This window comes from Patella vulgata, chromosome 1, assembly GCF_932274485.2.
Source record: "Patella vulgata chromosome 1, xgPatVulg1.2, whole genome shotgun sequence".
NCBI classification, from domain to species: domain Eukaryota; kingdom Metazoa; phylum Mollusca; class Gastropoda; family Patellidae; genus Patella; species Patella vulgata.
This window is the reverse complement of record NC_065879.2, coordinates 76830912-76845913: the sequence shown is the minus strand read 5'-3', so window position 1 is coordinate 76845913 and position 15002 is coordinate 76830912. Positions and strand designations below refer to the sequence as shown.

The 15002-nt window shown below is 35.4% G+C and overlaps 1 protein-coding gene across 2 annotated transcripts in view; it reads left to right on the top strand.

The window, feature by feature from the left end:
• The window catches only part of LOC126822033 (beta-1,3-galactosyltransferase 1), a 33230-nt gene extending 28671 nt beyond the window's left edge, over positions 1–4559 (top strand). For both annotated transcript variants that reach the window (XM_050550758.2, XM_056101965.1), the window contains one exon: positions 2112–4559. In XM_050550758.2, the coding sequence (XP_050406715.2) occupies positions 2136–3293 (1158 nt within the window). In that variant the 5' untranslated portion in view covers positions 2112–2135 and the 3' untranslated portion in view covers positions 3294–4559. The remainder of the gene's footprint in view (positions 1–2111) is intronic.
• Positions 4560–15002: the final 10443 nt, after the last annotated feature.

The window sequence follows — 15002 nt, the reverse complement described above, 5'->3', positions numbered from 1 at the left end:
GAGTTGGACAGCTATATCTCTTTTTGGTTGCCGTGACTAAAAGGATTCTTTAACACGCGAGTGGTATTTCTGTCTACATGTTGCTATGACATAGGATAGGTGTTGCCGTAGTATCATTCTGGGGCCTGATATTTGTTTGAGTTGAATATAATTAAACTTCAATTGTTTTAAAGACAATTCAGACCAGATCGTACCCATGGAAACAAACAAAGAGTACTATTTTGGCGCCTCATCTTTATTAGCCAAATCGATTTAGAAACATGCGTTAAACCCCATTTCATTTCTATTTTGATACACATACTGCTATTATTAGGTCATTGAGCACACCTGAGAATCAAAAGACTTCCGTGTAGAATTGGCTGTCATATACGGAAATGATAAAACCATAAAAATAGTATATTTGGCTTATGTAAGCATAAAATGATATGAAATGGGCTTTCACGCCTTACTATTCGGCACCGACTGGGCTAATGAAGACGGTGGGGGGGGGGGAAACCTAATTTGACTATTATTAAGTTAGAAATCATTCATTTGCGTTAGGTTAGTCTATGTATAATATGGACAAAACCCGGGAAAGACTCCGAGAAATCATATCCTATAATAACTGCCAAACTAAACCTTTAGCTAAAACAATAACTGGGGGTCTTAAAGTATGCCAAGCCTCATATAGCATTTGGTGTAGATCACTTCGTAAATACACTGTTATTGACAGCTTTTTGTTATATATTTGACACAGATAAACCAATTATATAGCTACGTAAGAAAAAAAATTAGTAGACATAATTGTGAATTAATAGAAACGTTTGGCTTTTCTTATTCATTACGAAAGCCCAGAAGGCTCATTCCAAATTCCAAATTCATGTCTTACCAATAAAATAGCAAATTGGCAGCCCCCCACTTAAACAAATTGTAATCTTACACAACTAATTAGTGCTAGTTTACCTATCTGATGCCTGGACCGGATAAACACCCGTTCCAAATTAATAGTTTCGAAATTCCAAATTAGGCATAATCACGTGACATTAAAATCATCACGGCTGCCGCAGAGAAGATTAGTGTCCGTCTGTCAGTCTGTCCGTTACACTTTTTGGGACACAATAACGTTCTTTCTTATTGGGCTAGAACGCTCAAACTTGGTATAGGTGTTTTATTAGATCAATGTTTAGGGTAAGCAGAGAAAAGCAACTTGATTGGTTGATGCGTTGGGACACGATAACTTTAGTTCTAATTAAGTGCGAGTGATGAAACTTGGTGCATAGTTTCATTACATCAATAACTTACCTAAGTTCGATAATGAGTATTTTCTGCCCAGGGAAGGCAAAGCGATATGCAATTTGATTGGTCGAGGCTTTGGAACACAATAACTGTTCTTCTAATTCAGGTAGAATGTTCAAACTTGGTGTAGGCGTTCATTGGGTCAATGCCTTGATCTAGTTCGATGATAGACATTGTCTGCTTACGGTAAGCAGAGATAAGCCATCTGATTGGTTGATGCTTTGGGACACGATAACTTTGGTTATAATTAAGTGAGAGTATAGATACATTATATCCTTACCTTGACCAAGTTCGATGATGAGAATTTTCTGCTTAGGCTAAGGAGAGATAAGTAATTTAATTGGTCAAGAGAGATAAGTAATTTAATTGGTCAAGACTTTGGAACATAACAACTCTGCTTTTAATTGAGGTAGAATGTTTAACTTGATGTAGATGTTCATTAGGTGAATGTCTTGACTGACTTCTAAGGAGAGTTTATCGATTTCATTGGTCGATGGTTTGGGGACAAGACAATCTTGATTTTATCTGATAGAATGATGAAACTTAGTGTATAGTTGATAATTGCTTGATAATGTACTTTTGAAAAAAAAAAAAAATGTGCGATTAATTAATATGGGTCATCTATTTTTTTTTTTTGGGGGGGGGGGGATTTAGGTGGGGGACATCAGCTTGTTGGCTTGTTTTTGACTTACTGTGTCGACAGTCGGAGGCAAAATCGACCATATCTCTATTTAAGTAGTTTTCGACGAAGACAGATTGTCGTCCCATTGAACAAATCAACATATCTAACGAAATCGGCAATAACAAGTTTAACGTTTAATAATTGGTATTTTCAGGTTAAGGATTGAAAGACTCAGAAAATGCGTCCAAAACGACTTTGTGCTATACTCTACTATACTGGTGCTATTTTTATGATTTATCAAATAATAAGTTATATACACATGTGGCAAGCTGTTCAGCCAATTCATCAGAGCTTTAACGAATTATTTAAAAAAGAGATATTACATAAATATGACCTTAGCAATGTTGCAACGGATGAGGAAATGAAGAAAGTTTTAAACTTAATATTACTTAAATATGCCTTAGATTCAAAATCGAAGAATGATAGCCGTAATGTGCATCCGGTCTTGAATCCAGTAATAAATGACAAAACTGTGAATCCAGTAATAAATGGTGCTAATCCGATATTTAACGGCGATTATTTATTAAATAATATGGGTGTATGTCCAGATAATTTAACGATTATCGTAGTCGTTCATACCGCTCCAGATCATTTCATCCGTCGACAAAATATTCGTACAACGTATGGTTCAAGTACTATGTTCTTACCGGTCAACATTCGAACTGTGTTTCTTATAGGCCGAGTGAAAACGGCGGAAAAACAAGCTGTGATTATATCGGAGTATTCTCGATATGGCGATATAATTCAAGGAAATTTTATCGACGCTTACCATAATTTAACATATAAAGCAGTTATGGGTCTTCACTGGGTATCACATTATTGTTCACAAGCAAAATATGTCGTAAAAGTAGATGACGATCTAGTGTTTGATATGTGGCGATTTTTAAACATGTTCCATGCCCGTAATCACTTTATCTCGAAATCAATATACTGTTATGTTCGAGTTAAGGGTAAAATTCATCGTAAAGGCAAATGGGAGGTTCCTAAAGAAATGTTTAATGGTTATGCATCCTATCCGTTTCAACACTGTATCGGATTTACGGTTATTTATAGCGGAGACATTATTCCGGCATTATACCGTGCTTCATACAAAGTACCCTTCTTTTGGCTTGATGACGTGTACGTAACGGGTATGTTAAGAATCGCTGTCGATGGAATCCATCTAAATCAACACACACAAGATAATCTTTTACGTCCAACTTTAGGAGGGTTAAAATGTCTACAAGAACAAGGCAGAAACTGTACTTACTTATCTATGGGTGCCACAGAGGGCACATTTAATGCCACGTGGCTAGCTATAAAGCGTAGGAGTCACAACTCTCTTAAAAAAACTTAAAAAGTGTCCCGACAGCTTTACTCGATGGTATAGATATCTTGATAACCACGCGTTGTAATCAAAACAAAGTGCCATCATTTCGATCGTTTGAGTATGGGCAACGAAAAACATCAACAGAAGACAATTACAAGGTTTCGAGTGTATCGTTAATTCCCTGTACATATACGTTGAATCTATCATGTTATATATCATATTAAAGATACTCATGGGTAAAATTTAAGACCCGTAAAACGAATGTCATTGTTTTTGTGTCGTATTTGTGTTCAAAAGAAAATTCATTCACCCGACTCTAATCAAAAATATGATTAAAACAAAATATTTTAAATGGTAAAGCTATAAACTTTGCAGAGATTTTACTAGAATGTAAAAAAATGGTAACACGATAAAGGAATACGGGCAGTTATGTGTGTGAACGCCCAAACTCAATACCGAGCCGAGACTTATAGCATATTCTTATACAAAACTTGAATTGTCGTAAAGTTACCGCAACCATGGCATGCTGCAACCCTTTTATACGAAATGATCTCTGTCGAAGAGTAACGTAATCAGCTTCAGCTTCCATTTTAGAATTTTTCGATGTCAGAAGTTTATCAGAATTCAATTTAAAACACTCAGATAAGTTTATAATAACCAAAGTTATGTAGTTTTTTCATAATCGATGAAATCCGTTTAAAACTTTCGATGGTTCAGACAGTAGTTTATCCTTTCATCATAGTATAATATGGGTAGGTAAATAATGTCCTTATTTGTTGGGGAGCCATGGTGGATAAGACGTTGGCTCGCTGGCTCCCGGTGTTGGCCGAGAAACTTCATTGTGATTTTCCGGCGTGGTTTCTCCTTGATGAACTATCTCGGCCCAAACCGGGAGCGAACCCGCAACCATTTTAGAAAGGCGCGCACAGACTATATATTTGTAATTTACATGTATATTTTATATAATAATTGTAATTTAAATTTGATGCATATGCGTTATGTTGTTTTTTTTTGTATTGTACATGTTTTATTTTATTCATGTGGAATTTTTGTACTGATGTTTCTTAAAAGATAAAAGTCTTGTATTATTCAAAGTTTAAAGGCAGTTTTGATAATTTTAATGCTATTTGTATTATATAAATAAAATATTGGTGCGATGAAAATAAAGTTAATTGGTGTTTAACAAATGTGTACACGTGGCCTCGGTTTTTGACCCACTCGAACGACTATTCGTTGTCCCTAGCAAGACCATCCGCCCTCCACCAGCGACAAAGGGGAACCACGCCAGAAAATATCGAACTTCAGAAGGTAGGTAAAAAAAGACTTTTGTATAGTTGCATGCGCTATGAGCACGATTTGTGGATTTGGCGCTATATAAATGGACATATTATTTTTGTCCCCCGCCTATCGAAGAAAGCAGGGGACTATTAAAACGGGTTCGCCCGTCTGTCTGTCTGTCCATCCGTCTGTCTGCCTGTCACACTTTTTGGGACACAATAACTCTCTTTCTAATTGAGCTAGAATATTCAAACTTGATGTAGGTGTTTATAAGGCCAATGCCTCGATGGAGTTCGAAGATGAGCATTTTATGCTTAGGTTAAGCAGATATAAGCGATTTGATTGGTTGATGCTTTGGGACACGATAACTTTAGTTATAGTTTCATCACATCAATACCTTACCTAGTTCGATAATGAACATTTTCTGCTTAAGGTTAGCAGAGCGATAGGCAATTTGATTGGCCGAGACTTTGGAACACAATAACCCTTCTTCTAATTGAGCTAGAACGTTCAAACTTGGTATTGGTGTTTATTATGCAAATGCCTTGATGGAGTTCGAATATGAGCATTTTCTGCTTTGGGTGAGCAGAGATAAGCAATTTGATTGGTTGATGCTTTGGAACACGATAACTTTAGTTGTAATTAAGTGAGAGTGATAAAACTTGGTGTATAGTTTCATTACATCATTACCTTGACTAAGTTCGATAATAAGCATTTTCTGCTCAGGGTAAGCAGAGCGATAAACAATTTGATTGGCCGAGACTGTCCTTCTAATTGAGCTATCAGCTAGAACGTTCAAACTTAATGTGGGTGTTTATTAGGCGAATGCCTTGATGGAGTTCGAAGATGAGAATTTTCTGCTTAAGGTAAGCAGAGATAAGCAATCTGATTGATTGATGCTTTGGGGCCAATAACTTTATTTTAATTAAGTGAGAGTTATGAAACTCTGAGTATAGATTCATTATATCATTACCTTGACTAAGTTTGATGATGAGAATTTTCTGCTTAGGATAAGGATCGATAAACAATTTGATTGATCAAGACTTTGGAACATAACAAATCTGCTTTTAATTGAGGTAGAAAGTTTAAACTTGATTCCATCCCGAAGTGCATGTGTGAAATTATTTACCACAAAAACAGAAGAAAAAACAATAGTAACAAGGTTTTTGGGGTTTTTTTTATTAATCAAAATTCGTCATCGCGATTCATGTTTGTTTATAATAATGCATGAATTATGGGACTTATTTCGGGAAGGGGCGCAACTCTTACTTGACTTAACGAATATACGGACACAGCTCACCAAATAGTGATCTGTGGCCATACTGAATAATCAACCACACAGAAAACCAAACTACCGGTTACGCATGGGCAATGAAACTTTGCGTCAAATATTGACAACGGTCTGAGACCCTCCGTACGTTGAAGACTAGGGGGTTCTGGATGACCGAGACTACGAGTAGGATGGTTTGACTTTTATTAGAATCGAATGGATTTTGCGAATATTCATGGTTGTGAGGAAAGATAATTAAAAAGTTGAAATATAGAGCAGGCAATTACATGCACAATTTGGGACTTTAATAATGAATAATACTGAACATGCAATTCATTTGTAAAGAACACAACATGACAGTGTTTAATACATTTATTATGTAAACATGTGGTTATCAGTAACATATAAATAATACTTGTTAAAGCTCATTTATCCTTCATTATCAGAACAATATGCGAAGGTACAACAATGTAGAAAGAATGGGGCGACAAAACGACTGATAGCTAAAGAGGGTGTTAGGCGGTGTCAGTATAATAGGTGTTAGTGTGCAAAATGTCTAACATGCACCATGAAAGATAATTTTAAATTATATACCACAATATAACATAAAACGTCCATCCACCCATAAAAGTCTATCTATAAAGTACAAAGCTCGAATAAATTTTAGTGTAGCAACTGATTATTCGCTTTCTACTTCGATTTACTTTGCCGTACCTTAATATTATTATTATTATTATTTATTATTATCATCATTTATATAGCGCACGCTTTCACAAAATGTGTTCAGATGCGCTGTACAATATACATTACATCCAAAAAAAAAAAAAAAAATCAGTTGAAAGGTGTAGTGCCAACGACAATTTAATAAAATCACTCCGGGGATTTTTTCATGAAGGAGGATGAAATGAAAAACCGGAATGTGAATCCATGTAACAACTCACAGCTGAATAACACAATAGTATACATGATCAAACAAACTATGTACATTTGGGCAATGATCGAGCCCTAGAGTATAGGATATAACTGTACATGTATATGGTTATACTATGAATTACATTTTTTTTAGAATATATGTATAATTCAAGTGTTTATTTATTAACAATGTACATATGTTTATGTATTAACAGGAATAATATTAATAAAATCGAACAATACAAAATTATGGTTGATCTGATAAGTGGTTATTTGTTGATATCTAACAGTTTAGTATTAGTGTGTATAAATATTGCAATATTGAAGTTTTTATTTCACAAGATATATCTATTCGACTGCATTGTAAAATACACTGCTTTTGTGCACCATCCGCAGACATATTTGTTTTGGGGTTTCAATGTTGACGGAGTTATGTTCTCTTGGTTATTTCAAATTATTGATTTATTTTCCGATAAGAATGAACCATCACTACCATTCGGGACTATTCGTTAAATTCGGAATTTGCTATCTGATGAAATTGGCTCCATGCTTCGATTGAATTTAAGATTTCCGAGCATGCGCAACGCAGCTCAGTTTTGGATCGGCCATTCCTGTGTGCTTAATTTTGATGTGTGCAGTCCAATTTAAATTTATTTAAGTTTTTGTAGATATATTAGACCAATATATTTATATTTTCTGTATACCCATAGGTCTATTTATATTGGTATTTATATGTGAATGTGAATGTGCCTTTGTAAATTAATATTTGATGTCCCATTTAAGAAATAATGTTCGGAAAGTATGTATATTGACGAAAAGTTTCATGGAGTAATTAGAGTATTAAATAAATAATGACAGACTATTTTAATCAATCTAAATGAAAAATATGCAATAGCTGATCAAGTTATGTACATATTTAAGATGTACATGGACATTTTGTAGTTGGGTTTGAATAAATGAATACAAACTAGAAGATACATAATTAGGAACAAATTCAAATTCGGGAGGACGTTCCTTCTTGTAAGATAGCATTTACACAAGTATAAATATGCTGATTATATTAATATGTATTTCCTATAACTTTATAGGGACTGAAAGCGATCGATAACATTAACAAAAACACATCTCATCGTGACCAACGCCCTCTAAATCAACATGGCTGTATGTTAGATCTTCTTTCATAACGGTATGTCGTCTATTACAATACTCTTACATACATTTATATGTATAGTATAACATCTGTCTTTGCAGATATTTTTTATAAAACAGTCAATATTATCTTGTCAGCTATTATACGAAAGAAATACAGGTTTTCCCAAAGATAAATAGATTAAAAAATATGGTAATCAGCGCAGGTGTACTCACTTTATCAAACAAAGCGTAACTCAAATCTTACCACAAATTGATTGATAATAAATAATACATAGTCATTATTTACCAAACACAGATATGTAATTTAGAACTAATCTGTAATAAACATATATTCCAAATTGTTCCCCTTGGGACAAAAGTTTTACTTAGAGTATCTTAGGCAACTTTTCAAGCAAGATATCAAAGCAGATCTACAGTAGTAGGCGTATTTTATAAAATAAATTGCTATCCGAAAATTAACCGATTGGTTTAAAGAAAACAGTTATTAAATAATGAATTGTTAAAATACTGTGAGAAGTGTCGGAATGTCGGTCTGCTGAGACGTCTGGATTGACAAATAAAATGGTTTTAGAAACGAAGAATGAAGAAATTGTATTATTTTATAACCGCTGAAAAGGGGCATTGAAAGTTTCTTCCGGTTAGGTAGGATCAGCCAGGTCAATTAATTTTTGTAAATTTTCTTTTAAAACTGAAATCGAGTGTTCCTTACCGGCGACAGAAAAATAAAATATAGACTTATTGGAAACTTGCTGATTTAAAACATACCTACGAAACCGGAGCTGTGCCTTCAGTGCCTCTTTTATTTCCCTATCTGTAAGTTGTAAAAGCCCATTTTCCATACCCTCTTTACTTTTCCAAAGACCCACCCCGATAATTTCTGTTGTTAGGCGCTCTTTTTTCCTAATCTCACGTTTCCCCTTTTGTATTAATTCATTCTTTTTTGCCAAAAGAACCGCTAGCTTTTTTTTTTCGATTTCTTTCCGTCTTTGCCTAAATTTAGAAAGTTGATTTTTAGTTATCGTTTGAGCATCCATTAAGACCAAATTACGTTTATGAGGTGAAAGATTTTTTAGCCATTCATCAGATTTATTCATTTTATATAAAATGGACGCTTCGTTGCCAAAAATATTAGACGAGAGCGCGATCCTCATTAATCTATCGAGATGACTGAACACGGTTTCCGGTAATTTGTTGTGAGGCATGGCAGAACTCGAACACGTAGGATTAAAGTCATCTCGATACTCAAGTAAAATTTTTGCAATGTACTTTCTAAACTCGGCAAAGAGGACTTCCAAAATATGGATCAGGGTTGAATTAAAAGTTAAATCAGAATCAAATTTCGTCAGGTTAGCAAGGACCGAATCATTTTCAATTTTGATTAGAGATTCAAATGGGTGGGATTTACCTTCAACAAAGTTTCCAAAAAATCATGTAATTTCTGATAAATAGTTTTCATGTCAAGTGCATTAATGCCGCTTTCTAGTATGCGCCACAGTGGAGCTGTAATTAATTTATCTATCAAGCCCAAAGCCTGGCACTCAATATGAAAAAAGGAAATTTTAATATCTAAAAATATGCTTTGGGTCAATCTATTTCCTGTTCCAAAATCACCAAGAAAATTTGTTATATGCTTGGCCATATAATTTACAATTGCATTGCGGAAAATAATATTAAACCGGTTACCGTGAAATGGCGTTAGCGGTAATTTTGAAATCCCAAAGGACTTGAGATACAACTTAAAAGGCAAATAACAACCCGACTTTTCGTCCCCACCCTTTGTAAAGGCTTTACAGATGGTCCGAACCAATCGAACACACCCAGGTTCGTTTGGCAAAAATGAAGAAGCGGTTTTAAACGTTTGGGCCGAATACGTTTTAAAATACTTTTCCTCAAATTTCTTCAATTCAGACGCACTTTTATCGGCCAAACCAGTTAATAGATGAAGACCGCAAAAGAAATGATTTATATTTAGGTGAATATTTCGCTCTGAATCTGATAAATCTGACCAGTTTTCTACTAATTTAGAACAAATATTGCCTCTGTACTGTGTAAATAAATTGTTAAAAAGCTTTTCGGTGCTGGCTCTGTCTGACATTGTATTTCTAATTTCGAAAATTACGGATTTACTAATGGGCCCAGCTATATCATCAAGATCTGCCAAAATTTCATTTAAAGTTGCAAGAGTAGTTTGCGCAGATTTATCAGCCATATTCCGAAGACCAATAATAATAATTGGCGTATGAGTCGAGTCAGCGGTTAGTGCATATGTACCGAATTTGGAGCCAAATTTTGTAGTTTCGTCCGTATATAAAGTGGTGTTTTTTGCTGACTTTAAGGTTTCCGAAACATGCTTTAAAGATACACCGACGCGCTCACATGATATTCTTTGAACTGTAGTTCTTTTTGGGGTATAATTAGATTTCAGTCCCGCGACAGCCAAACATGCGGTTATAACCGCGTTGACGTTCCTATCGGAAACGTTGAGGTTTTTTAGTTGCATGACCAAATTATGGCATTCTGGAGTGTATCTTTGATTTTTGACATCATACAAAATTACTTCTTCGCCACGAGATTGGGACTTACAATCAGTTTTTTTTATTTGCCAAAACTTTATTATTATTAGCCTTCGCGCGAATCAATTCTTTTGAGGTCTTCCTTAGTCGATTTTTTGAACGGAAATTTGTTTTTATATACGTATTGACCCTTCTTAATAAATTCTTATTTTTCCTATTTAATTTGGTCAAAGTCGCAGCATGGACAGATGTCTGTGTCTCTCTATTAAATGTATCGTGCTGGTATCTGCCGATGGTGTCTTGTCCACTAACCCGGGGAAAAAAGGACTGTCGAGATAATCGTCATATAATTTTAAAGCTTTATTAGAATTATTTTTATTTTTACCCAGCTTTCTAGTCTTTGTCTTCAGTCTGACCAGCCTACTTTGAATACCTTTGTCATCAAACGTCACGCAGTCGTCATGTAAAGCAGTAATTATAGACCGGTGCTCCGTATTGGTCGGAAATTTATTAATAATGCCTAGTACTAGCCTATTTGTAATTCTTGCGAAGGGAAGTTTAGTTATTGTACTGAGATCATAGTGATCGCCCAAACCAATGCTGGATAGTAATTCATCGTTGGACGTCATGCATGCTAATTGAATGAGTTGACAACAAATTAAAACAAGTCCGTCGGTCAATTCCTAAATAAATTAAAACAATTTGTTTCCCTTTAACCCTAAAAGCCAATAGTCTCGAACAGTAAATATAGTCAACCGAGACTATTGTGCGTTTCGATTAATTCCCGGTAGCAAATTTAAGATACGAAACAATTTGTTTATTTTCTAATTTGACACCAGTCGTTTTAGCAATTCCACGAAGATTTTAGGAACCTTTAAAAAATAAAAAGATAACTACGGCTTTTTTTCTTATCTCGACTAAAACAAGTTCCACGGAGATGTGAAATCGCCGAAACTAAATGACAACACTCTGTAAATAAATAGCGAATTGAAAAATAAAAACGACAATAATTTTTAGAATTTTAAACGTAGTTTGCGATCAAATAATTTCGAAAGACAAAAGCGTGGTGAAATAAATTTTAACTTGTGTTTATATACCATCTGATGTTGGGACAATACCACGTGCATGACCATATATAGTGGATATTTGCTGCGATGAATTACTCGCACGTGCTCCCAGTGGACCCGGCGCTGTTTCGTCATCATTCAGAAATTCGTCGTTGGACAGTCAACAACTCTCCAGGTAAGACCGAATTTCTTAGCGGATAAATTATTGTTGCATGGGTCACCCTAATATAGGTAGTGTCTGATGTTCTCTTTCGAAAAAAGCGGGACACACACGAAATCTGACCTCATTTTCGGTCGCCATTTTGGGTACAATTTGAATGAAGTTGTTGCAGATCATATTTCCGAATAGTGCAGATTTGTTTCTTCAGTCCAGACCTAGCGCTACTAATCAGGAAGAAACCAGTCCAAGGTTGATATTGTATGCATGACATTGCGTTAAGAATAGTTGTAATAAAGTTTGGATTAGAACAGTTGACACGGCTGTAGTAGGGATTGCAGTAGTCTCATTTCACGATCTCCACGTCGAAGATGGGAAAAAACAACTACCGAGTTATCCCTTGTCATGCCAACTGTATAGGTGCGGAGAAAGCCAAATCACTTCTGTTCTTCAACGAATTCAGTGGGTGTGACACTACTTCGTCATTTAGTGGTATTGGAAAGAAAACAAAGAGAGAGAGAGAGAGAGAGAGAGAGAGAGAAATGGGGTTTAACGTCCACTCGACACAAACTAGGTCATTTCGGGACTAACATATGGTTTTTAATTTTTTTTTCAATAATTCAATTGCGCGCAGGGGTCTTTAGCAGTGGGAGGAAACCGGAGGACCCGGAGAAAACACGCGAGGTTGGACAGGCGACCCTACTCCTTGTCACGTACAACCGGGGATTCGAAACCACGCCAGTTGACTCAATGACAGGCTTTATGATACAGCGCGCACGTGCTAACCATTCGGCTATCCAACCCCCGGAGAGAGAGAGAGATGGGTTTAACGTCCACTCGACACAAACTAGGTCATTTCGGGACTAACATATGGTTTAATTTTATTTCAATAATTCGCTTGCGCGTAGGGGTCTTTAGCAGTTGTGGAAAACCGGAAGACCCGGAGAAAACCCACGAGGTTGGACAGGCGACCCTCCTCCTTTTCACGTACAACCGGGGATTCGAAACCACGCCAGTTGACTCAATGACAGGCTTTATGATACAGCACGCACGTGCTAACCATTCGGCCATCCAACCCCCCTAACTGGGGATGGACAACTGGTACCAATGTTCTATTTATACCTTATAAAGAACACATAAAATGTGGTTCCAAGAAAGTCTGCAAGCCACCTTGTAAATGCATGGTAGTTTCATCATCATGTATTGAAATTTGTACCTGTGATGGAACGTAACATCGAACGTGGCCAATAAAAGAATGAACATGGTAGGCGAATTTTAAAGTTAGTTGACCCTTCCTTTTAATTTTATTTGCTCCGTTTATTCAAGTTTTACAATCTCAAGTTAACTAGTAATCGTTTAATATCTTTAATATTATTGTGAGTTTAATCCGAAAACCGCGTGAATGTCGACTTCAGCCGTTTTCTAGTGAAGCGCCACAATTCTCGGAAGCTCACAGTATGGAAGTCGGATATGCGTGTTTTCTTTAACTAAACTTGAAAATATGATAATGAAAGCACTTCTGATGAATTCGGTGGGTGCTACAACATAGCGTGTGTCCCGCTCGTATTCGAAAGAGAACATCAAAAACTAGTTATATATGCCAGTTTTCATGCTTTTGTCAAAAAGTGAATGGAATTTTACTTTAGCGACCTGACTAAAGTAAAATATCTGCAGAGTGTCATAAAATCTAATAATAATACGAATAGAAAGGGTATTATAAACAAACCGACAACACCGCCCCCTATATAAACAACTGATGGCCTATCATCAACTATACTGATATATCTTTGTTTATTTTTAGATAAGGTTGTTTTGTCTATTTTCAGAATTTTGTTTATCTCTTCTATTTTATCCTCTAACTCTTTGTCTGTATAATTTGATAATTGCTGGAAACAAGGACATGGGCAAAATACGTTTAATATTTCACTTGCATTACCCGTAACCTGTTCGTATTTTATGGTTGTCAGTGATGACAGATTTTGCGTGGATGACGTCAGAAGTTCTTGTGTAGATGGTGATGGTTGTGGTGTCTGCGTAGTCGGTGGCTGGAACGACGTTGTTGCCGATATCGTAGACACATCTGTCGATATTTCCGATTTCGTTGTTGTAAGTACCACTTCATCTAAAGGCACAGGTAGAAAATAACAAAAACTGACTTTAATTAAATAGCAACAACGGCTATTACATAGATATAGAAAGATATTACTAATTGGCCTACAATAATAAATGAATAATAGAATGGAAAAATTGATATGAAACATATAATATTAATATAATTAATATTAAAAACATTGATAGAAACACAAATACCAAAAACACTGATACAAAAATAAAACGAAAAGGGATATTTTTAATAGTAAAAAAAACCCCAAAACCCATAGCTAGAATACAGACATAGTTGGCCAAAGATTTCGATATCAGTTGGGAAGAGGATCCAGACTTTACGCACAAAGTATATAAATAGAAAGAGGTCGCTCTAGGCTTACCGCACAAGATATAGACGAAGTACCATTCATTGTTATTATTTAAGCTGTAACATGTCATAGTGAGATGCATGTACATGCTATTTCTACAGAGACCGTATATTTCTTGGGTGAGGTTAAATGATGGTAGGTCGTTAGTAGAGGTGATATATCCGTCTATTAAAAATTGCCAGCAATCATCGAATGAATAGGTCTCTTGATACACTAGTACATGACTTAACCTTATATTCATGATATTGAGATCATAGTAGTAAGCTAGAAAATATATATTAAGAAAAAACATTTAACACAATTGTATTTTTGACTTGTGCAAGATGATATAATCCCAATTGAGGAGACATAACAAATTCATTGGGGAAAAAATGTAGTTAATTTTATGCCAGGGGGTGACTTGGTCTTCGGAGAACAAAGCTACTTGTTATAATCAATTTCTTGGGAATGACCAACATCAGACAATAATCGAATCAGCGTCAATCTATTCACCATCTTTCTGAATAAAGTTTATAATTTCATTTACACCCTGCCTTGTGCCATTAGTTCTAAATATAGCTATTTGAAGAGAAATAGACCAGCCCCTTTCGGATTAATAAGATCATTTAATGGAACATAGAGATTTAATTTTTTAACTTAAATTATGATTTTTCATGACAAAGAAATGCAAAAATATCAGATGGAAGTGATAAGAACAGTCACACTTAGAAGCGCATGTTTTCCACACTTACATTTCTTTTCATCCAACTGACATTAGTGATCTTAACACCCGGTTTTACTCCCGAGACAGTCAGAGCCTTATCAATTCCGCATTTGAACAGCAATCAGCTATGTTTAAGTTTCTTGACAAACATTGGCAACTAAATAGCGAAACCAATAAATTCAAGGTTTTAAATTTAAAAGAGACGGGCAT